The sequence below is a fragment of the Bos indicus x Bos taurus genome, chromosome 6, assembly GCF_003369695.1.
Source record: "Bos indicus x Bos taurus breed Angus x Brahman F1 hybrid chromosome 6, Bos_hybrid_MaternalHap_v2.0, whole genome shotgun sequence".
NCBI lineage: Eukaryota > Metazoa > Chordata > Mammalia > Artiodactyla > Bovidae > Bos > Bos indicus x Bos taurus.
The window spans coordinates 34,459,092-34,483,427 of NC_040081.1; the positions used below are offsets into that span (position 1 = coordinate 34,459,092).

Genomic DNA, 24,336 nt, shown 5'->3' on the forward strand with positions numbered 1-24,336 from the left:
GAGTGAAGTCGCTCAGTCATGTCTGACTCTTTGCGACCCCATGGACACCAGGCTCCTCTGTCCATGGGATTTTCTAGGCAAGAGTACTGAAGTGGGTTGCCATTTCCTTCTCCAGGGAATTTCCCAACCCAGGGATCGAACCCAGGTCTCCCACATTGTAGAGAGACGCTTTACCATCTGAGCCACCAGGGAAGTAAAGTAAGGTTGTTTATACTGTAAACAACCTTAGAGATTATGTCTAATTCATAAAAGTTAAAAACGGACAATAAATTCCAAGAGGTGGATTTTCTCAAATGTATGCAGTAGGACTCAATATTTTGAAATTCTACTTTAATGTTACTTCTGCTTTCACTTGAAAATGACTATATTCAAAGTATTTTTAGCATTAAAAAAAAGTAAAACCTTGCCATTGTAGTCAAATATCTAAATTTGACTGAACAATTATTCACTATATCCTACTTCCAAAGTAGTAATTTTGTTATTGAAAATATTACACTTTACACCTTAATACGAATATAAATATAAACATATATAATGGGCTCCCTTCTTAATTTATTTAGCAAGAATTTGTTTATTTCACGCTATATCTCTGTGTGTATATGTGTTTATGAGTGTGTGTTTTTGGCTTCTAGTGGTATTTACTAATTTTGAGGTCAATCTTACTGCATTAACTAGCACAGTTATTACTGAGATGGCTAAGATTTGAAAGAGTAAACTTAAATCCACAAAACTTTCATTTGCTGATATCAAATAAGTGAAAGAAAGGATTATATTATTGTTCCCTCTCTTAAAAAAAATAAGATATTAGCTTTTTCATTAAGTGTTTCATCAGAATTTTCCCCATGGAAAAAGCTTTGTTTTATATTTTTTTCTTATTTAATAATTATCTTCCAACAATACTTAGAATAGATTATAAGATCAGCAGAATAATGTATCCAGGTTACCTACCATTCATCCTGCACACAGAATATACAAACTGGGGACTGAAAAAGACTGCTGCTGCTGCTAAGCTGCTTCAGTCGTGTCCGACTCTGTGCGACCCCATAGATGGCAGCCCACCAGGCTCCCCCGTCCCTGGGATTCTCCAGGCAAGAACACTGGAGTGGGTTGCCATTTCCTTCTCCAGTGCATGAAAGTGAAAAGTGAAAGTGAAGTCGTTCAGTCGTGCCCGACTCTTGGCAACCCCATGGACTGCAGCCTACCAGGCTCCTCCGCCCATGGGATTTTCCAGGCAAGGGGGCTGGAATAGGGTGCCATTGCCTTCTTCCTGAAAAGACTGAATGTAGCCTAAAACAACATTTAGCTGATCAAATGCAAGCTAAATGCCTAAGACCTGAGTTTTAAGAAATTGTGCATTTCCTCAATACTCACCTGAAGGATGAAGATTCTGTTCCTCTAAAAATTCCAAATCAAGCATTAGATCATCTTCATCCAGTTCACAAGAGCCCAAATTATTCAAAACATCCTGAAGAAAAACCAAAATCAATAGTTAGAAACTAAAACACTGAGAAACTGAGGCAAATACCCACATTTAGATGTCATGAAGCAAAAAAGAACTCAAACTTTGCAAAGAAATGCTTTAACTGAACCCCAGAAATTATTTGCTTATCTTTCAAACATTAACATTATTAGCACAAAAAATTTCAATAATTATAAAAATTTTAACTCATTAAAAATTCACAAAGAGGTTTTTCAAATGTATAGAAGAGTGTGAATTAAACCTTTAGATATTTATCATACCAATCTGAGTAATAGTCTTCTAACACATTTAATGTATTATTTCTCAAACAATTTTTTTAAACAGCGCCAACTCTGAAATGTGTATTCTTGAAAGGGGGGAATCCAGTTACTGTTTCCCAATCATTTGCTTTGGATTAGGAGGGATTAACAGTAGAAATAAATATCAACTAAGTTAAAAATTAATTATTGAATTTTATGTCATAAATATCAGAGCTAGATCATGTTACTTTTTCATTTTTTTTTTCCAAGAGGGAAAATAGTATAGTAAACTACAAGGATATATTGAGAAATCTTGAGGGAAATCAGTGATGGGCAGAGGTAGAAACTCTTGAAGGAGGACTACATTCCTGATCTGTGTATTTGTATATCGTTGGTAGAGACCAGGTTAAGAAACAACTTCCCTATCCATTGATTTGAGAGTTGACTCACTGGAAAAGACCCTGATGCTGGGAGGGATTGGGGACAGGAGGAGAAGGGGACAACAGAGGATGAGATGCTTGGATGGCATCACCAACTCGATGGACATGGGTTTGGGTGAACTCCAGGAGTTGGTGATGGACAGGGAGGCCTGGCGTGCTGCGAGTCATGGGGTCACAGAGAGTCGGACATGACTGAGCAACTGAACCTAACTGAACTGAATACTGTAAAAAAACTGAATTAAATATTATTGAACTTTAGAAACACATGTTATCTGTGAATAGAGCACAGTAGTTTCAAAGGTGATGAATATAACCAAATATACATGCTTCTTTATATAAATGAAAGTTAAAAGGAACTATTACTATATTGGATTCAATTGTATTACACTGTATCTGTATTAATTACAAGGAATCTAATAGTTTATAAATAAAATCAACTGCTTCTTGGATGTTCTATGATATCATGTGGCAAGGACAGCCCACTGAAAATAAGTTGCTTATTTATATAGCATCAAAGATATTATGAATACCAGTTCAGTTCAGTCGCTCAGTTGTGTACAACACTTTACAACCACATGGACTATAGTACACCAGGCTTCCCTGTCCATCACCAAATCCCAATGCTTACTCAAACTCATGTCTATAAGTTAGCAATGCCACACAACTATCTCATCCTCTGTTGTCCCCTTCTCCTCCCATCTTCAATCTTTCCCAGCATCAGGGTCTTTTCAAATGAGTCAGCTCTTTGCATCAGGTAGCCAAAGTATTGGAGTTTCAGCTTCAGCATCAGTCCTTCCAATGGATATTCAGGACTGATCTCCATTAGGATAGACTGGTTGGATCTCCTTTCAGTCCAAGGGACTCTCAAGAGTCTGCTCCAACACCAGAGTTCAAAAATATCAATTCTTCAGCACTCAGCTTTCTTTATAGTACAACTCTCACATCCATACATGACTACTGGAATAACCATAGCTTTGATGGAATGGATCTTTGTTGGCAAAGTAATGGCTCTGCTATTTAATATGCTGTCTAGGTTGGTCATACCTTTTCTTCCAAGGAGAAAACGTCTTTTAATTTCATGGCTGCTCTCACCATCTGCAGTGATTTTGGAGCCCCAAAAATAAAGTCTGTCACTGTTTCCAGTGTTTCCCATCTATTTGCCATGAAGTGATGGGACCGGATGCCATGATCTCCGTTTTCTGAATGTCGAGCTTTAAGCCAACTGTTTCACTCTCCTCTTTCACTTTCATCAAGAGGCTTTTTAGTTCCTCTTCACTTTCTGCCATAAGGGTGGTGTCATCTGCATATCTGAGGTTACTGATATTTCTCCCAGCAATCTTGATTCCAGCTTGTGCTTCTTAATCCAACCCAGCATTTCTCACAATGTACTCTGCATATAAGTTAAACAAGCAGAGTGACAATATACAGCCTTGATGTACTCCTTTCCCAATTTGGAACCAGTTTTTGTTCCATGTCCAGTTCTAACTGCTGTTTCTTGACCTGCATACAGATTTCCCAGGAGGCAGGGCAGGTGGTCTGATATTCCCTTCTCTTGAAGAATTTCCACAGTTTGTGGTAATCCACACACTCAAAGGCTTGGCATAGTCAAAAAAGCAGAAGTAGATGTTTCTCTGGAACTCTCTTGCTTTCGTGATGATCCAACGGATGTTAGCAATTTTCCTCTGCCTTTTCTAAATGCAGCTCGAACATCTGGACATTCTTAGTTCAGGTATGTTGAAGCCTGGCTTGGAGAATTTTGAGCATTGCTTTGCTAGCGTGTGAGATGAATGCAATTGTGAGGTGGTTTGAAAATTATCTGGCATTGCCCTTCTTTGGAATTGGAATGAAAACAAGACCAGGAACTGACTGTGGCTCAGATTACGAACTCCTCATTGGCAAATTCAGACTTAAATTGAAGAAAGTAGGGAAAACCTCTAGACCATTCAGGTATGACCTAAATCAAATCCCTTACGATTATACAGTGGAAGTGACAAACAGATTCAAGGGATTAGAGCTGATAGACAGAGTGCCTGAAGAACTATGGAGGGAAGTTTGTGACATTATACAGGAAGCAGTGATCAAGACCACCCCCAAGAAAAAGAAATGCAAAAAGGCAAAATGGTTGTCTGAGGAGGCCTTACAAATAGCTGAGACAGGAAGAGAAGCTACAGGCAAAGGAGAGAAGGAAAGATATATCCATTTGAATGCAGAGTTCCAGAGAATAGCAAGGAGAGATAAGAAAGCCTTCCTCAGTGATCAATGCAAAGAAATAGAGGAAAACAATAGAATGGGAGAGACTAGTGATCTCTTCAAGAAAATTACAAATATAGGCAACACAAGATAAGCTGCCATTCTCAAAAATGCAAAACAGAATAATGAAACAACAAAAGAAATATAATTGAAGTTGATTGTGGAAAATTAAGAGTTTAAGCAGATATTACAAGGATACTATTTCCAAGTTTTATTGCACAGTATTCAAATATGAGAATTTTAATCAAGGAGTCAAGAATACATTGTTTAAAAAATTGTTTAATGATGAAGGTGTAGTAATTGATACAGCTTCAAATTAGCCTTAATAATTTTATACTTATATTTTGAATTTCATTGACCAATATTATGGTCTTAACTGTTTTCATCCAAAATTCATAAAATGAATCTTTTATAACTTCATTTTCAAGCTGAGGATAGATTATCAACTGTCAAATTCAAAATAGGGTTGAACCCTAGTACCTTGGAAAGTGATTATTTTTGAAGATAGCACCATTAAAGAAGAAGCTACATTTAAATCAACTCACAAGTATTGGCCCTAATACAATATGACTGGTGTTCCTATAGAAAATATAGGACAGACAAGAAAGACAGAGGGACAGCCATCGGAGGACACAGGAAGAAGGCAGCCGTCTGCAAGCCAAGGAAAGAGACTTCAGGAGAATCCAAACCTGCCTACACTTTGATCTTGGATGCCCAGCCACCAGAACTATAAGAAAATACACGTCTGCCGTTTAAGCCACCCAGTTGTGGTATTTTGTTATCACAGCCCCAGCACACTTACACAACCAACAACATTTAGAAAACAATGGAGATTAGAACAAAGGAAATAAATGCATGGCTGGCATATAATTCTGTGTTATGCTATGTAAGGACATCTTTCTCAATGTAAGCTTATATGTTTTGCATAGCATTTCTCTCTTAAACTGGAAATTACTTCATTTGATGTACCTAGCTAAAGAAAAAGATACCAGGTTCTTTAATAAGCCAAACTTCCTGTCCTTGGTGGATGATCCAAGATGGGCATTTTATCCAAACTTGCTGATGATATAGCCCTTTCAGAAAAATGAGAAGCGGTTCTGTTTGGTGTTAGATATTACAAGGTGTGCATCACAGGGACCTTGGACTTCCCTGCATGGTTAAGATAGATTAAGTTTACTGGAAAAATGTCAAGTGTTATATTAGTAGGTCTTCTGTTTCTTGGTTCTAGCAATTCCCGAGGTCCAAAAGCATACATGATCTTTTCAAGGTTGAACTGTTCAACCCTATTTTGGATCTGATGGTTGATAATCTATCCTCAGCTTGAAAATAAAGTTGTAAAAGATTTTATTTATGTAACAAGGAACTATTTAAAACCTCTACCACTGTTATATCAACATTATTAAGAAAGAAACACCAACCAAGTGAACAAATTAAATTTGGAAAATTCGCTACATTGTTTTGATTTATTCTCATTTAGGAGGTGAGCCTTGACATTTGAACTAGCAGGCTGGTCCATCACTGGTCTAGAGGAAGTGTTCTTTAATCTGCTTATTCCAAATTGCCTTGCTTTGATATCTTGCTTACAGAGCAACTTTCTTATTAATGTAGTGGAGTCTTTGAAGTTGGTGAAACACCATAAGAAAAGGAGAGCAGATGTAACAACATGATGTTACAGAAGGAAAATCAATGTGAATTTACAGCCCTAAAAGAGGTCTTTTCATATGTCTCCTTAAAAGAGACCAACAGTAGCAACGGTACTTTTGCCAACACTTAAGGACACTCTAGATACTTGCTACCCAATATCCACCAACAAAAAGAACCAGTGCTCTTTAATTACTAGGGAAATAAAGAGAAAATACACAATAGTTTTGGATCATTTTTTTTGTTGCCAGAAACAAGATTTGTCTAAAACAAACAAACAACAACAACAAAAAAAACCAGGGGCAGTTTTAAAAGGTTAATGAAAGTGAAAGTCACTCAGTCCTGTCTGATTCTTTGAGACCCCATGGACTATACAGTCCATGGAATTCTCCACGCCAGAATACTGGAGTAGGTAGCCTTTCCCTTCTCCAGGGGATCTTCCCAACCCAGGGATCAACCCCAGATCTCCCACCTTGCAGGTGGATTCTTTACCAGCTGAGCCACAAGGGAAGCCCAAAGAAATGCATATTCCTAGAATGAACACATTTGTAACCAGTTTTAGGGTAATTGTATCAATTTGCTCTGGAATCATGGTAATATCTGCAGGAGGAATGGCAACCTGCTCCAGTATTCTTGCCTAGAAAATTCCATGGACCAAGGAGCTTGGCAGGCTACAGTACATGGGGTTGCAAAGAGTGGGATGAGACTGAGCCCAGCACAGCATAGCATGGTAATATGTACAGTTAAGTGGCTAAAGCATTTAAGATAAATTGATATATTAGGCTTGGTATGTGAAAATAAAACACTGAGAAGAATTTGATGATATAAAAACTAAACCAATGTTTAAAGGCCATGGGGAATTTACTACATATTCTTATTATTTTTATGTAAGATGTATGTGGTTGCTATGAGAAGAGTGATTGTTTAATTGTAAGGAAATGCTAATTTTTTACTAAATTCATAATATTAATAAATTAGATATTAAATCAAGCACAATTATTACTAAGTATTCCCTAAGCAGACATTTAAAAATCTGTCAACAATACTAATTACTCATGAAATCTCCCAAATGACTTTAAGCCATTAAGAGCAAACTAAATAGATATTAATGAAGTAATTCAAAAATCAATTTTCTAAACTCTAGGGATTTAACAATGAACTAAAGAGGTATGTTTTCTTTCCTCACTGAACTTAGAGATAACGAGATTCTAATAAAGAAATATCAATCTTTTCTATAAATAAAGTATGTACCATCACTTATAAATCAATCTCTTATGTTTCATTACTGTGAATTAATTTTCCAGAGCCTGCTTGTTATTGAATAAAAATAAAACTGCATGTCTAAAGCTAGTGCTGAAAAGACAAGCTCCGATCAGCCTATTAATATGTAACTATTCCATAAGGCCCATTTTATGACCTTTTGGCCTTGTCTCTTCATTGCAATAAAGATAATTATGATCCTGTGAAAAATAAAGAAAGCTGGGACATGTTACTACACAAGGAAGTGTTGCTTGTAAAAGAAATCATTCTGTCAAAGAAAATTACTAAGATACTCTAGTGGTTTTATAAACATGCTACTAATTGCATTTCTATACTGTTATATTTTAGATAAACAACTTTCCAAGAAGCCTTAAAATATCTAAAAGGCAAGATATGAGATTCTCTACTCTTAAATACTTGTTTATGTAATATTTAATGACACAGCAGACTGCTCTGATCATCATTTAGTCTAAATGTGAAGAGAATTTTCCAAACTAATGAGGAATAATCAATCTAGTTTACATTCTTGGATTCATTCTCCATTATGATCAGGTGATACTAGGTTATAAGTTTCATTCTCTACTAACCTAAATACAGAAGCTTCCATAAATTGACTAACAAGAGAATATTTTATTATTGAAAATGTATGATGTAGCTATTATAGATCTTCAGTGAAATGCACCTGTCCAAAATATATTCTGCAACTGGCTTTACAATTAATTACATTGGCTGTTTTACTTGGGGAAAAAAAGATAAAGTCAAATAACTTATACGCTTTCAAATAATTTGTAATATCCCAGAAAGATAATTACATGAACAGTGAAAAATGAGAGACATAAGAGGGTCAAGATACACATATAATCCAAAGCAGATGTCAGAACAGGCTGAGTATATAAAATTTCATGAGGAGGGCATAGCAACCTACTCCTGTATTCTTGCCTGGGAAATCCTATGGACAGAGGAGCCTGGTGGGCTACAGTCCATAGGGTCGCAAAGATTCTAACACAACTGAAGTGACTTAGCACACATACATGCATACAATTTCATAAAAGCTGAGTTTTGCATATCCATACATGCAGTGGAAAAGAAAATAATATGCCAATACATATGTACATATATATATATAATTATATAATTTCACTGTTATACTTTCACTGTTCACTGTTAACAGTGAAGTAACTGTTTCACTAATTACTACTCCAGGGAGTTATTTGGTTTTTATTTCCTGATTCGGTAAATGAAGCATTTGCTGTTGTTCTTTAGTTGCTAAGTAGTGTCCAGCTCTTTCGCAACCCCATGGACCATCACCCGTAGGGCTCCTCTGTCCATAGAACTTCCCAGGCAAGAATATTCACTCACTATAACAGAGTTACCTTTACCTCTCAACGTGGTAGGCACAGAACATTTTCAAAGACAGCTTGCTCTATGCTAGGTCCTGTATAATCTTATGGATCTTTATATATCAAAATATAGTTTTAATAAATATTTTCAAAAATTTGTCTTAATTCTATCAGCCCTTATTGGTGAGACTTCCCCACTATAAGTTCAAAAAAATACATTTTGTAAATATGAATGACAAATGTATATAATTCACTAAAATGATATATTGGCATTATAAATACAAGCAAAGGATAATATTTTGTTTTGATTACTGTGTTTTTTATTTCTGTATAAAAAGTTAGCAAACTGAGATTCTTAAAGCTATGAGTGGCTAACTCTTAGAGACCAGACTTGCTAACTCTATTCTTTATATTAATAAAAGGTAAATGATTTTGTATTATTCAGGCAATACAGTACTAAAATACTAAAGTATCACATTATAACATTTCACTTTTTAGGAAAAGTTAACATTTATATGAAATTAATATCTCCATAGATTTCATATCTATTTTAAACCAATATCTGAATTTGTACAAAATTTTAAAGTAAAGATTGATGGTTTCCATCATCAAAAGAGGAGAAGGGCAAAGAAGGGAAGGGGCAGACAGAGGATAAGATAGTTGGACGACATTACTCACTCAATGGACATGAGTTTGAGCAAACTCAGGAAGACAGTGAATGACAGGGAAGCCTGGTGTGCTGCAGTTCATGGGGTTGCAAAGAGTCAGACACCACGACTGAACAACAACAACGCAAGGGAATAAATTAAAAGTAACCTTTATTATTAAGTAATAAAAATAGAAATACAAATAGAAAACTAGTGAGTATAAAAATATGATTAGCAAATGCAGTTTTTTCTTGTCATCATTTATGGCATGGAGGAAAATAAATAATGTCTTTTGGGATTCTATTTTCATAACAAAAGAAAACAAATGTTACAGATGCCATCTCCTTGATTTCACATTTCACTACGTGAGTTTGCATCACTTCAATAAAGCAACAGAAATAAATAATTATCAAATATTTGTAACTCTAATGAAAGCAAGACCCACTCAATAAAATGCCAGAATTAAATTGTGTGTAATTGGCTTGAGATGAACATGGTAACATGGAAAAGAATGCTATCACAATTAAAATTCTTAGAAATCTAGTATTTTTTAAATATATGTTAGAGATCATTATTTATAGCCTTCATTCTTTGTGCACTAGGAAAACAGTTAAGAAGTGTATTTCATTATTTTGTAATTGGTGTTAAGGTCAACTTTTTGCCAAGAACTAATCCAGTTCTTTAACTTTCACTTACAATTCTTTCTAAATACTACTCTGAGATTACTTTCATTAAAGTAATCAATCATTTATATATATTCCTTCATCATCTAATACAGGAAAAGATGATAAAGGTATGTATCTACAGAACAAATACTATTAATGATTTCATTTTAATTCAAAACTCAATGATCTGGGGCTTTCCTGGTGGTTCAGTGGTTTAGACTCCACTCCCAGTGCAGAGGGCCAGGGTTCTATCCCTAGTTGGGGAACTAGATCCCACATGTTGCAATTAAGAGTTCACATGCTAAACCCTCACTTCTACTTGTGTGCAGGCTCATGAAAGAATTCACAATGGACAGAAATCATATGAAATGTCAACAATGTTTGAAGTAAGTTTTATTTCCCTCTAAGAATAAGCACCTTTCTTCTGTCAGGAAGCCTGTGGTCATTTTTTTGTTACTGGTAGCTCAATATAATCCCCCAATATGTTTTTTATTATGTTTTATGATTAAAACTGTGTGATTATTTTGCAAAACAGTAAAAAAAAAAAAAAGAAGTTTGCATGCTGCAACTAAGACCCAGCACAGCCAAATAAACAAATAAGCATTTAAAACAAAGCAAAATTCAACAATATGAGTTCTATCTACCTATCCAAAATTGCTTCCTGAAAAATTATTAATAAAACTAAACATATTTATTATTTTCTGAAAATGCCATTTGCATTGAGTCTATTTTCTTTCCCCAAATACCTAAAGAGCAAATACAAAGTAACATATTCATACTTTATTACATCACAGACTTTTTTTTTTACATTACTTATAAAAGGGTCTAAAACATGCCTTTTGCTAATGATGGGAAAGATTAAAAATCTTTCTCTTAAAAATTCCCTTTATGTGCAATATATCCTGGTTTTTATGGAATATTTATTGTTGTTCTTCAGTCTCTCAGTCATGTCCTCTCTTTGCTACCCCATGGACTGCAGCATGCCAAGCTTCATGGAACATAAGACCATCAATTATACACACACCTAAGCAGAGCACATTTGCCCAAAGAATGATATCAACTATTCACTGTACTTTCTACAAATGATCCTTCACTATGCTGTTTGATAATGTTAAAAAAAGTCTAACCTTTCAAATTTTCCTTTTCTTTTTTTTATTCTTCCATCAAAGTTCAAATAACATTCCATTTCTTTATGAAGATTTCCTCATCTTCATGTGGTTAACATTAATTTACTAACTTTAATTACTAACATTAATTTCTTCCCATGTGGTTTGTAATAGTTCTTCTATTTGCATCCTTAGAGTAAATATGGTGCAATTATTCTCCCTCTGCAATTCCTACAGTACTTAACACAGTCTTGAGAATATCAATAATTTAACAAAATCAATAATTATGTACTGACAACCATCAATATGTCAGGCTTCCCCAGTGGTTCAGCAGTAAAGAATCTGCCTGTAATGCAGGAACCACAGGAGACCGGGGTTTGATGCCTGGTTCAGGAAGATCCCCTGGAGGAAGTCATGGCAACCCATTCCAGTATTCTTGCCTAGAGAATCCTATGGACAGAGGAGCCTAGTGGGCTACAGTACATAGGGTCACAAAAAGTGGGACATGACTGAAGCGACTTAGCACCCATGCCCGCACATCAATATGTCAGGTACAGGGCAAGTAACAAACTGTCTCAAATTCTAAACTTGTTAAATAGAACCATATAGCACACAAATTAGAGCATTTTCTGACTTAATGAGAAACCCATGGTTATTTTAATACTTTTATATTTCATTTGTTCAAAGTATCACATTGGAACTATGTTGGGAAGCAATCTAATTCGACTTACAAAATTATTTCATACTAATGTACTTTGCATTAAGGTACAAAGAAACACAAGTGAATAAGCAGAAATGGTACACCACAAGCAATTGCAGAGTACCTCTTTTTTTCCTTTTCTTTTTCTTTTTCTATTCAAAAATTAAATTTATATTCTCTTAAATAATAATGAAAAGAATTATATTTTAAAAACTAAAATAAAAATGGTGTTAAATGCTATGAGAGAAAGAAGGACAAATATTTCATCAATATAAATATATGAACATAATCAGGTTCGAAGTGCTTTATCATCATATTTCTTTAGTGCTTAAATATCTACAGTGATCTACAAAAATATATAGGCCCGTTTCTTGGTCTTTGAAAAATTAGTTTAAAAAACACAATATTGACTTGTAGTCTACAATAAAACATAAAGTCACAAAATAAATATATTCATAAATATCAAATATATGTCAATACTAATTTTATCTAAATTACATAAACAAGAAAATATCACTAAGCTACAAATCAGAAAAAATATTTGCAGGTAGATGAGAGTCAAGACAGAATAGAATAGGTTCACTTCTTTGTTTTGGCGTTATTTGCCAACCTATTTTTTTACATATATATAGATTATCAAACGAATTTATCCCTCTGGTTAGATCAATACACGATTTAGAAAAAAATATTTTTATTTTATCTAAATTATTTGCAAAATTAAATACAAAATTGGAATATTTTATCTTGCCTAGCCATTCACACATCAGTTTTTACTACATAGAGCTGAACTATAAAGAAATTCTAAGTAAATGAAGTACTTTACATCAACAGAAATCTAGTGCAGTATTCAAAATCCACTGATAAAATCAATCAATTCAACTTAATTAATGTATAAGTTAATGTAATTTATATTATAATGATTTGAGGTACATAAATAGTGATAACATTAAAGAAAAATGTTTAGAGAAACTAAACAAATTAAATTTTAATGAAATTATAGTTGCTTTACAATACAATATTACTATAAGCCTTTTTTTCCTGTGGAAACTCATTTTCCTTTCATTATTATGATTAGAAATTAAGATTTATTTTTATTACCATTACCCCAAAATGCATTCACTAAGTGCATTTTCCCATTTTTTACCTTCATAGCAACAATTTATTACATTTTTAGAATAAAACAATCATTATTAATTCCATGTACACCATGATATATTCTGGGGTAAAGATATCAAAAAACAAAAAACATCCTGTTGATGAAATTGTATCTTAATTTGTTTTCATTTTGTAAAAATCACACCAATATATAATGCAAATAAACATGAAATCAGCCTTTGTATTTTTACGAAGCTATTGTTTCCATCATCTTCCTATAAAATATACCTTCAATTCTAAAAGATTCAAACTCTTTGAATTTGTTTCATAAATTTGAGAAAAATCTTGGAGCATAAAGAAAGCAAAAGTCTTCTATATCTTAGAATGAATAACTCCAAGTTATTCAGGATGTTAACATGAACTCCTAACTGGCAATTGCTTTCTGCCCTAATTATCATTTTCTCACTTCAGCTTCATCGTATGTTTGCCCTAAGAAATATTTCTTATTGCTAACTGCTTTCTGAAACATTCAGAATGCTTACCAGATCTACCAATACTTTTATTATCATTCTGAGAATATCTATCATTCATATAACCATGCCAAATATATGTCAGTTTCTGCAGAAATTTAAATTTTCATTTCTATAAAGGTTTTCATCACACCATCTTAAATCTATCACACCAGTCCTCCTCATTGTATCAAGCAAATGGCTCCTCTTTGATACACTACATTCTCCCCTTTCCCTATATTCAAATTTTTCTATCTTTTATACTACCATTAATTATGTGGGAAAGCATTTCAATTGCTGATACCCAAGAAACTTGACAAGTTCCTTGGAGTATGCTTCATAAGATTCTCTGACTTAAAGGAAAGATTCCTTTTGTTTCATACCCCTCGATCTTCATATTTCTCATAAAAATTTTTTCATTAACCTTCATATAACAGACCCCCTTGGAGTTATGTTATAGCCATGTACTAGATTTTGACCTTAAAACCATCCTGTACAAACCTCCAAAACTATCTCCCTCTGTCTAGGTAACCCAGAAATCCATACATTAAGATGACAAGAATACAAAATGAAGAGAATCTTTGAATCATAACATGAAGGAAAGCTGCCCTGGAGAGTTGCCAGACCCTGTCTGTAAGAAATACATTTGTGTTGTATTTAAGCCATTAAGATTTTCCATGGTTTATTTCTTAGTACCTCATAGCCCAGCCTATACAAATTAATAAATTCTCATTCTTTTACTCATTTCATATGCTCCTTATCTTACAATTTTAAGTTCCGTAATTTTCTAATAATTGTTCCTCTATAATGGACTTTAAACAGTCTTGCTTTCCTATATTTTACCAGGTCTCTATTACTTTCTATTATTGCAATATTGAGTATCATACTGGCAAAATATTTTGTGTACTGCTTCCTTAAGTGATATTTACTGTGTTTTCCTGGTAGCTCAGTCAGGAAAGAATCTGCCTAAAATACAAAAGACAGCCTACAGTGTAGGAGACCAGGGTACAATCCCTGGGTCGGAAGATCCCTGAGAAAGAAAAGGCAAGCCACTCCTGTATTCTTGCCTGGGAAATCTCATGAACAGAGGAGCCTGGTAGGCTATAGTTCATGGAACAGCAGTTAAAATTGTGCTTCCTGGGTATACTGTGTTATAAATTATTAAAGCAACTTTTTCTTTCTGTGTGTATGTGTGTGTGTGTTCAGCTGCTTAGTCGTGTTCAACTCTTTGCAGCTCTATAGAGTATAGACCACAAGTCTCCTCCATCCATGGAATTTTCCAGGAAAGAATACGAGAGTGGGTTGCCATTTCCGACTCCAAAGTATCTTTGCAACCCACGGGTCAAAACCAGTCTCTTGCATCTCCTGCAATGGCAGGAGGATTTGTTACCACCAGCAGCACCTGTTGGAGAAGGCAATGGCACCCCACTCCAGTACTCTTGCCTGGAAAATCCCATGGATGGAGGAGCCTGGTGTGCTGCAGTCCATGGGGTCACTAAGAATCGGACATGACTGAGCAACTTCACTTTCCCTTTTCACTTTCTTGCATTGGAGAAGAAAATGGCAACCCACTCCGGTGTTCTTGCCTGGAGAATCCCAGGGATGGGGGGAGCCAGGTGGGCTGCTGTCTATGGGCTCACAGAGTTGGACACGACTGAAGTGACTTAGAAGTAGCAAATCTACTATTGCAGTCAAGAATCACTTAGAAGAAATGTAGTAGCCATCATAATAATAAACAAAAAAAAAAAGATTCCATAATGCAGTATTTGGGTGCATTCTTAAAAATAACAGAATGATCTCTGTTCATCAGTAAACCATTCTATACCACAATAAACAAAGACTATGCCCCAACCACTAATGCTAAAAAAGGTGAAGTTTAACGGTTCTATGACTGAACAAGACCTTTTAGAAATAAGGCCAAAAAAGATATCCTTTCATCACAGGGGACTGGAAAGCAAAAGTAGGAAGTCAAGAGATACCTGGAGTAATGGGCAAGTTTGGCCGTTGAGCACAAATGAAGCAGGGCAAAGGCTAACAGAGTTTTCCCAAGAGAACACACTGGTTGTAGAAAACACCCTCTTTCAACACCACAACAGATGACTTGTACATGTGGTCAATACTGACCATGGTATTGACCAGATGGACAATACCGAAATCAGACTGATTATATTCGTTGCAGCCAAAGATGGAGAAGCTCTATACAATCAGCATAAACAAGACCAGGAGCTGACTGTGGCTCAGATCATGAACTCCTTATTGTAAAATTCAGGTTTAAATTGAAGAAAGTTGGGAAAAACACTAGACCTCTCAGGTATGACCTAAATCAAATCCCTTACAATTATACAGTGGAAGTAACAAATAGATTCAAGTGATTAGATCTGATAGAGTGCCTAAAGAACTAAAAGAACTACAGATGAAGGTTTGTAACACTGTACAAGGAAACCTTACAAACAGTTGAGAAAAGAAGTGAAAGGCAAAGAAGAAAAAGAAAGATACATCTACCTGAATGCAGAGTCCCAACAAATAGTAAGGAGAGATGAAATAGTCTTCCTAAGTGATCAAAGCAAAGAAATAGAGGAAAACACAGAATGGCAAAGACCAGAGGTCTCTTCAAGAAAATTAGAGATACCAAGGGAATATTTCATGCAAAGATGGGCACAATGAAGGATAGAAATGGTACGGACATAATAGAAGGAGAAGATATGGCAAGAATGCACAGAAGAATGCTACAAAAAAAAAAAAAAAAAAAGATCTTAAAGACCCAGATAACCTTGATGGTGTGATCAGTCACCTAGAGCCAGACATCCTGGAGTGCAAAGTCAAGTGGGCCTGAGGAAGCATCACTATGATCAAAGCTAGTGGATGTGATGGAATTCCAACTGAGCTATTTCAAATCCAAAAAGATGATGCTGTTAAAGTCCTGCACTCAATATGCTGTACTCATTTGGAAAACTCAGCAGTGGCCACAGGACTGGAAAAGGTCAGTTTTCATTCCATCCTAAAGAAAGGCAATGCCAAAGAATGCTCAAACTACCTCACAATTATCTCACACTCTAGCAAAGTAATGCTCAAAATTCTCCAATCCAGGCTTCAATAGTACGTGAACCAAGAAATTCTAGATACTCAAGCTGGATGTAGAAAAAGCAGAGGAACTAGAGATCAAATTGCCAACATCTGCTGGATCATAGAAAAAGCAAGAGAGTTCCAAAAAACATCTAATTCTGCTTCATTGACTACGATAAAGTCTTTGAGTATGTGGATCACAGCAAAGCGTGGAAAATCTTAAAGAGACGGAAATACCAGACTACCTTACTTGCTTCCTGAGAAATCTGTACTCAGGTCAAAAAGCAACCGATAGAACCAGAAATGGAACAACAGACTGGTTCCAAATTGGGAAAGGAGTACGTCAAGGCTGTATATTGTCACCCTGTTTATTTAACTTACATGCAGAGTACATTATGTGAAATGCCAGGTTGGATGAAGCACAAGCTGGAATCCAGATTGCTGAGAGAAATATCAATAACTTCAGACATGCAGATGACACCACCCTTATGGCAGAAAGGAAAGAGAAACTTAAGCGCCTCTTGATGAAAGTGAAAGAGGAGAGTGAAGAATTTGGCTTAAAACTCAACATTCAAAAAATGAAGATCACGGCATTCAGTCCCATCACTTCATGGCAAATAGATGGGGAAACAATGGAAACAATGAGAGATTTTATTTTTGGGGGGCTCCAAAATCACTGCAGATAGTGACTGCAACCATGAAATTAAATGACACTTGCTCCTTGGAAGAAAAGCTATGACAAACCCAGACAGCGTTTTAAAAAGCAGAGACATTACTTTGCTGACAGAGGTCCATAAAGTCAAAGCTATGGTTTTTCCAGTAGTCATGTATGGATGTGAGAGTTGGACCATAAAGACAGCTGAGCACCAACGAATTGATGCTTTTGAACTGTGATGTTGGGAGAAGACTCTTGAGAGTCCCTTGGACTGCAAGAAGATCAAACCAGTCAATCCTAAAGAAAATCCCTGAATATTCATTGGAAGGACTGATGCTGAAGCTGAAACTCCAATACTTTGGCTACCTGATGCAAAGAACTGACTCACTGGAACAAACCCTGATGCTGGGAAATATTGAAGGCAGGAGGACGACAAGAGGATGAAATGCTTGGATGGCATCACCTACTCAATGGACATGAGTTTGAGCAAGCTCTGGGAGTTGGTGATGAATAGGGAAGCCTGGTGTGCTACAGTCCATGGTGTCGCAAAGAGCCGGAAATGACTGAGGGACTAAACTGACTGAGAGCCACCTTGAAGCCCCTTTCTTTTACTTAGCCTATTTTAAAAGATGTTCATAATCACTGAGACATATGGCAAGAACAAAGTTACTATATGTTAAATTTATAGAATCTATTGCTTTTCTTATAAACTTATATTCCTTAAAGGAATATAAATTCATTAGCACAAGAATCGTCTCTGTTGAAATACCACCAAATATGTCCTGTAAATCATGATATACTATTTTCGTAATAGCAACTTAGACAATTATGCCTGATAGCAGATCCTAATTTGCCACACTAAAATATTTCTTAGTTTATCTGCATTTCTAAGCTACAAGATCAAGATACATATCTTAGGCATATTTGGGATATCAAAGAGTTGAGAATTAAATGAACTTATGGCCTTCCTGAAAATACAAATATTAATTCCACATTGCAATTAGAAATATTTTAATCCACTCTATCATCTTCCAAGTGTATGTAGAACACAGTGAGAAAGAACATTTTTTTTTTGTAAAATTGTAATTTTGACTGTGCAACATAGCTTTGGATCACTTCCTCTTAGGAACTTATGCTCTTTCTCTGTCAAATGGAAACAATCAGTCCTGCTCTTATTTGTTGCTAAGATTAAAGTTCTAAAGAAAACTGTACAATGTTTTGCAAATATCACTCATTATTATTTCAAGTTACCAATCAAGTATACATTTTACTTCTGTTAAAGCCAGCAGACGTAGATTTTCTAGAAATCTGAAACTATGAAATTACAAGCAATGTCATAAATACCTGAACATTTTTACAAAATGAACAAGTTATTTAATTAATGGATGAATGAATGAATGCAAGGTATAATATATTGATAGTAAAGAAATAATAGTTAAATGTTAAGGGAAATTAGAGATGAATGAAAAAAATGTGCCAGAATAAAAGATAGTGATATTCTTTCTATTATTTATCCTATTTTTATGAAAAATTAGAATTAAAAAACTTCATAAATAGTTTCTATGCAAATTTCCCATCCACAGTTAATATCCATAATTGTCTATTTCCAGTTACATGTTGTTAATTCCTGTAAAAATGTTCATCTCAGTTACTGTTGCTCTATTAGGAAATGTTACATTGAGTTACATTAGATTTCCTACACTTTTAAAGACAGTATTCACATGTTGGTTAATATAAGTTTCATTATTAAAACTTCAGCAATTTTTACTTCTTATGCATTTTTTAGTTATTTGGTTTAATTCCATCTCTCAGATGTTATTTTTTCAACAAATGAACAGCTTCTGTGTGGTACTGATAATTTCCTGGAGATCACAGTTCTTTTATATCCATATAGTGATGATATAATCCATTTTCCATTAAAATGGTTTAGGATTCAGCTACTCAGGTTACAATTTATCTAGCATTCTTACCTATTTATACCAGTGCTGTACAGTGTTGACTAATAGCTTGGCCATGTGTTCAGATTTTGGATAGCAAAGCATCTTACGGAGCTAAATTTCAGAAAAAATGAGATTTTACAACCTAGTAATAAATATTGCTGGGATATAGTTCCGTCTCTGAAAATTAGCTTCCACAACATTAATATTATTTTATAACCACAAACATAATGTGCCTATAAAGAAATGTGTGAAGCATCTAAGATTTTATCCTATAGGTAAGCTAATCTTTAGCCCACCACAGTTTCATATTTGCTAGAAGAAGACACAGACTCTTGGGTTAGACACAAAAAAACTTTATTCACATCAATAGCAATAGCTGGAGTGTCAATATTTGTGAGTATGTGTGATGATTTCCTAAGTGCCAATTCCCACAAGTTAACACAAAGAGAGCAAGGTGATGATATATGCACATGCATAGGGTTGTATTTCAGGAGACAAACCTCATTTGGGATGTGCAAGTAAAATGCAAATCTTTGATAATGGGGAGTAAACATATCTGCCATTTGTTAAGGAATAAGACACTATCTCCCACTTCTGTTCACTATTGAAAGTAAATTGAAAGTGAAAGCCTCTCAGTTGTGTCCGACTCTTTGCAACCCCAGGTACTCTACAGTCCATGGAATTATCCAGGCCAGAATACTGGAGTTGGTAGCCATTCCCTTCTCCAGTAGATCTTCCCAACCCAGGGATAGAACTCAGGTCTCTCGCACTGCAGGCAGTTTCTTTACCAGCTGAACCATAAGTGAAGCCCCTGTCCACTATTAAGTATGAGTAAAAAACTATTTTGGCACAAACGCAGTGCCTCTCCTTGCAAGCAGTACAGAAGTATGAGAAATCTATGTGAATACTGTGTCTTAACAACATCCAACTATTGTCTATAGGGTCTTAACTTTTGGAAAATGTTTCCATCACTACAACATCCTGTTGACTGCTTTGATTAATCTGTCTGACAGGCTGGGACTAAAACCACCAATTTATTCCACACAGCATTTAATTAAGGCTACTAACAATAAGACTGAGCAATATGAGGCTAACTTGCAGAACTGAACTCAGTCATGTCCCCTAAGGCCCCAGATCCAGGCAGCTGAAAAAATCCTACAACTGATTAGGAACTGCCTTAAAAGCCAGGTGACTCTCTGTATCGACATTTCCATTTGACCCAAGACATTAACCCAGTTTCAGCAGGAAGTATTAAAGATAGCTCAGACTCTGCCTGCTTTGGCAGGCAAGGAGAAAGTCTAGGGCAAATCTGTCACCTGTAACTACCCCGGGTCAGTGAGTTGAGGCTGAGCTGAAAGCTTTCAAAAGCCAAAGTTATGTCATTGATTACTGCAGCTGAATGCAGGAACAAGATCCGCACCCCTTTTTCCAATTGGTGATCTCCATTTTAGGGATTACTGCACACAAAGTGAACATTAATAATGAGACACCTATTCTTCCATAAATCATCCCCAAAACCAAAAGCCATGACTTTGGCTCTTGAGGGCTTTCAGCTCAAAATCATGCAGTCAAATGAGGGCTACATGATCAACTAGTGGTGTTTCCTTAAATACTTGCTGGTCAATTATGACCATCCCTAGGGGCAAGTTAATTCCTGGCCTCTATAGAAAAAATATAGTACCAGGGCAACACATGGTGCCCCAGAAACAGGTGTTTTTCACAATCATAAACCCTCTGTAAATGAGGGGCACGAGTTGACAGTGTCTCCAATGTGGCCTCCCAGGTTGCTGGCAAGCCTTGGGTACCCACTAAAGCTCAAATAATTGAACCCAGTCCTTGTTTGAAGGGACTTCCAAAAAATCACAAGAACTTCGTGGCTCAGACATTGAATTATGACTAGAGCTTGGTAGCAATCTAATAGATGCTATTTAAAAGGAGTGCCTGATATCCCTATCAGAAGCATGTCTTAAACCCCAAGGAGCACATACTAGGTGAAGGCTGCCTCCCTTTGCCAGATCCTCTAATTGGCAAAATCATCAGTTATAGAAATTCTAACTCAGAGGAGCAATTAGGTTATAAGACCTCAAAGAGAGGAACACTGCTCTACATGAGCTATTCCTACAGGGGGGCTTTTCCATGCTAATTATGGGAGAGGGAAATGCATGTATAGAAAACAATCAATTTTCTACTATATATTCAGATGTGATAAAAACAAAAACAGAACAGTGAATTTTCCCAAAGGCCCTTACTCAAAGGATCACATTAGCTGCCCTGCTCCTCTCAGAAGCTCACCCAAATCCAATCAGTTGAGTTTTCGTATCCCTTCAACACATAGCCCGAAGGAGGAAAGTTACTTGAATATCTATATCCATTAGAACTATAAAGCTGCAGTTTCTTTCCTTCCTGAAGTTCCTTGGCATACTCAGATCAGTATAGTTTTTGTTCCACTTTGGAAACAAGAAGACTCTGATCTCATCTGATACTATCTGTCTCCTTAAAACTACTTAGGTTGGGGCTAGGTGCCCTGTCATTAAACAAGCTCTCTCACTTACCTTCAGATTTTAGTGATATAGCAGTGGCTTGTGGATCAATTAAAAATCTACATCAAATAGCAAAATCATCATGACTAAAACCACCTATTCTAGTCTTACGGACCTTTTTAACAGCCACAGTCACATCACTTTTCTGCAAGGACCATGGATCTGTTTCTTTTTGATGGCTTGGGCTTGACTTTCACGGCAGCAAAGATTTTTAGAGTCCACCTTAAGTTAATGAGCAGCTTGCTCCCTATTATCATAATGTCTCACGTTCTCACCTGGTTTCTTCATAAAGGCTAAGGGAATTATCTTGGATGGTGGTGGTGGTAGTTAAGCCACTAAGTCATGTTCGAATCTTATAACCCCATGGATTGTAGCCCGCCAGGCTCCTCTGTCCATGGGATTTCCCAGGCAAGGATACTGGAGTGAGTTGCCATTTCCTTCTCCAGGGGATCTTCCTGACCCAGGGATTGAACCCAGATCTCCTGCATTGCAAGCAGATTCTTTACCACCTGAGCCACCGAAGAAGCCAAGCAAGAATTCGTCTAGAACTTTTTGGGGTGTCTCATTGTCCAGCGGGTCACCTTCATTAGAGCTGTAAATCTATTAATAATCTGTAGCAGTATGAACCTGAAAAATGGTCAGTGCTTCATCTATTGTTTACCATGTACGTCTCTCTTGAAAATCTCTCTTAGAGAGTCAAAGTATATTAGTCTCTAGCACCCATTATAAAAATACTCAGAGACCTTTCACTGTCATGTTTGAATATACTTTAAGTTTGGTAGGCTGCAAAAGGGTATAAACAAAGAAGAACCACCCAGTTCTACAAGGATTAAGTTGCAACCCACTGCAAGGGATGTCAATGCACTTTGAGAGGAAATTAGGATGATTATAGGATAAGGAACTCTGCTTTGGACAAGCAGCTCCCTTAGAGAATTAGATGGATCTCTTAGGAAGAATTTTAATGAACCCAGATTCTTGCATCTTCCCATACACAGAAAAGTACTAAAATCATTAACTTGAGATATCTCTTCTTTGTGACTAGGAATTATCTTTATAGAGATGAATGCATGATTGCCTGTATTCCCTAGCCAAAAACCATATATAAACTGTCTTCTCCACTGCCTCTTCAGAGCAATTTCCTCAGAGCTCCTGAGAGGCTGTCTCCCAGGGTTACGGTCCTCAATAAGCCCCTGAATAAAACTTAAACTCATAACTCTTATGTTGTGTGGTTTTCTTAAATCAACAAGGGATTCAGCCATAAAACGAACAAGTGTTGCCATTCTTCCTTAATAAGCATTACGTGTCCAGACCATTATCTCCCAAATAAATTTGGCCAAGTTGTAATGATTTACCTTGTTTTTGCCTATAGCAGACATTAATCCCCCTACCTTCACCTTCAGAGTATGTGTAAGGCTATACAAAACTGTTTTCTCAAAGGGAACAGAATTCTTTCCATCCAGAAAAAAAAAATCTTAATTCTAGTTGTTTTAGAGGGTCAGACTTTAGACTGACAACTAGTTTGGCTCAGAAATCCTCCTCTCCTCTCCATGAAGAGGACAGTGTGCAACAACTCCAGCACCGTTGAGGAAGATCTCTTTACACCTATTTCCCAGTAATCTATCTGCAATCATCTTTCTGATTTCTCCTTATAAAAAGGCAATGAAGTAGAGGAACTTTTACTGCCTGGTTGGCCATACAGTCTGCTATTTGCTACAATTTCTGTAAACGTTCTTCAAATTTTGTTAATCAAACCTCATTCATCCTCTTTCAAAACTAAAATCTTTCCCACCTTCTCATCCTCATAGCCCGAACTGTCAAAAAAATTATGAAGGTTCTAAGATTTTACATTATTTACATATTTACAAGCTAACATGTCACCCTGCCACAGTTTCATGTATGATCACAAAAGCCATAAGACTTTGTCAAGGACAAAAGACTTCATTACTCACAGCTATGGCTATGTCCAGGTTAGCAGCATTTTCTTATGCCAGTTCTGAGCAGAGTTCCCATGGTGCAATAAAAAAGGGGCCAGGTGACATCTACACATGTGGTGGCACCCTGAACTTACAAACTTGATCATTTTGCAGTGAGTAGTAACCATGCCTGCCTTTAATTTCAAGGGGAGACACTATATTATTTAAGGTTGATCCCTATACCAGTATCCTTGAAAAGACAGTCTGCAGCAAAGAAAGTGACTTTGCTCTTAAGACACAGAAAAATACTAGAAATCCATGGAGAATTATCTCCCATCAAAGTGTGGGAATGAATATTCTCAACAAAATATGTTTCATTGGTGCCATTATTCCACACTGTTAAAAATACAGACCTGATTACATTTCTTACAGCCATTAACTACAAAATAAATGACCTAATTAAAAAAAATAATAGTTATATTTCTGTTAGAACAAGGTGCAGAGTAATACACTGGTAAATTATACTGTTATGGAATACACCTGTTTCCAATGTCCTGCCTTACTATTTCAGAGTGAATACACACTTTATTCTTACCACACTGTATCAACAATGTGGTAAGAATAAAGTACATTTTACCAACCACAGTTCTGCAAATGTCTTTTCCAGTACTATGTTTTGTACATACTATTCCTGTTGCTTTCAGTATTTCTGTGAACAAGGGTAAATTTGCATCCATGAAGCATTATCTAGAAAATCCTTCCTGATGATGCTTATTTATAAGTCTTTATAGCTAAACATAAATCCATCATATCACTTAGAGCAATATATAATTGTCACTTTATATGTCTGTAC

The 24,336-nt window shown here is 35.9% G+C and overlaps 1 protein-coding gene across 4 annotated transcripts in view; it reads right to left on the bottom strand.

Annotated features, from left to right (window-relative positions):
• CCSER1 (coiled-coil serine rich protein 1) overlaps nt 1-24,336 on the bottom strand; it is a 1,492,403-nt gene that overhangs the window by 1,206,691 nt on the left and 261,376 nt on the right. For all 4 annotated transcript variants that reach the window (XM_027544062.1, XM_027544063.1, XM_027544064.1 and 1 more), the window contains exon 4: nt 1,372-1,465. In XM_027544062.1, coding sequence (XP_027399863.1) covers nt 1,372-1,465 — 94 coding nt within the window. The remainder of the gene's footprint in view (nt 1-1,371; nt 1,466-24,336) is intronic.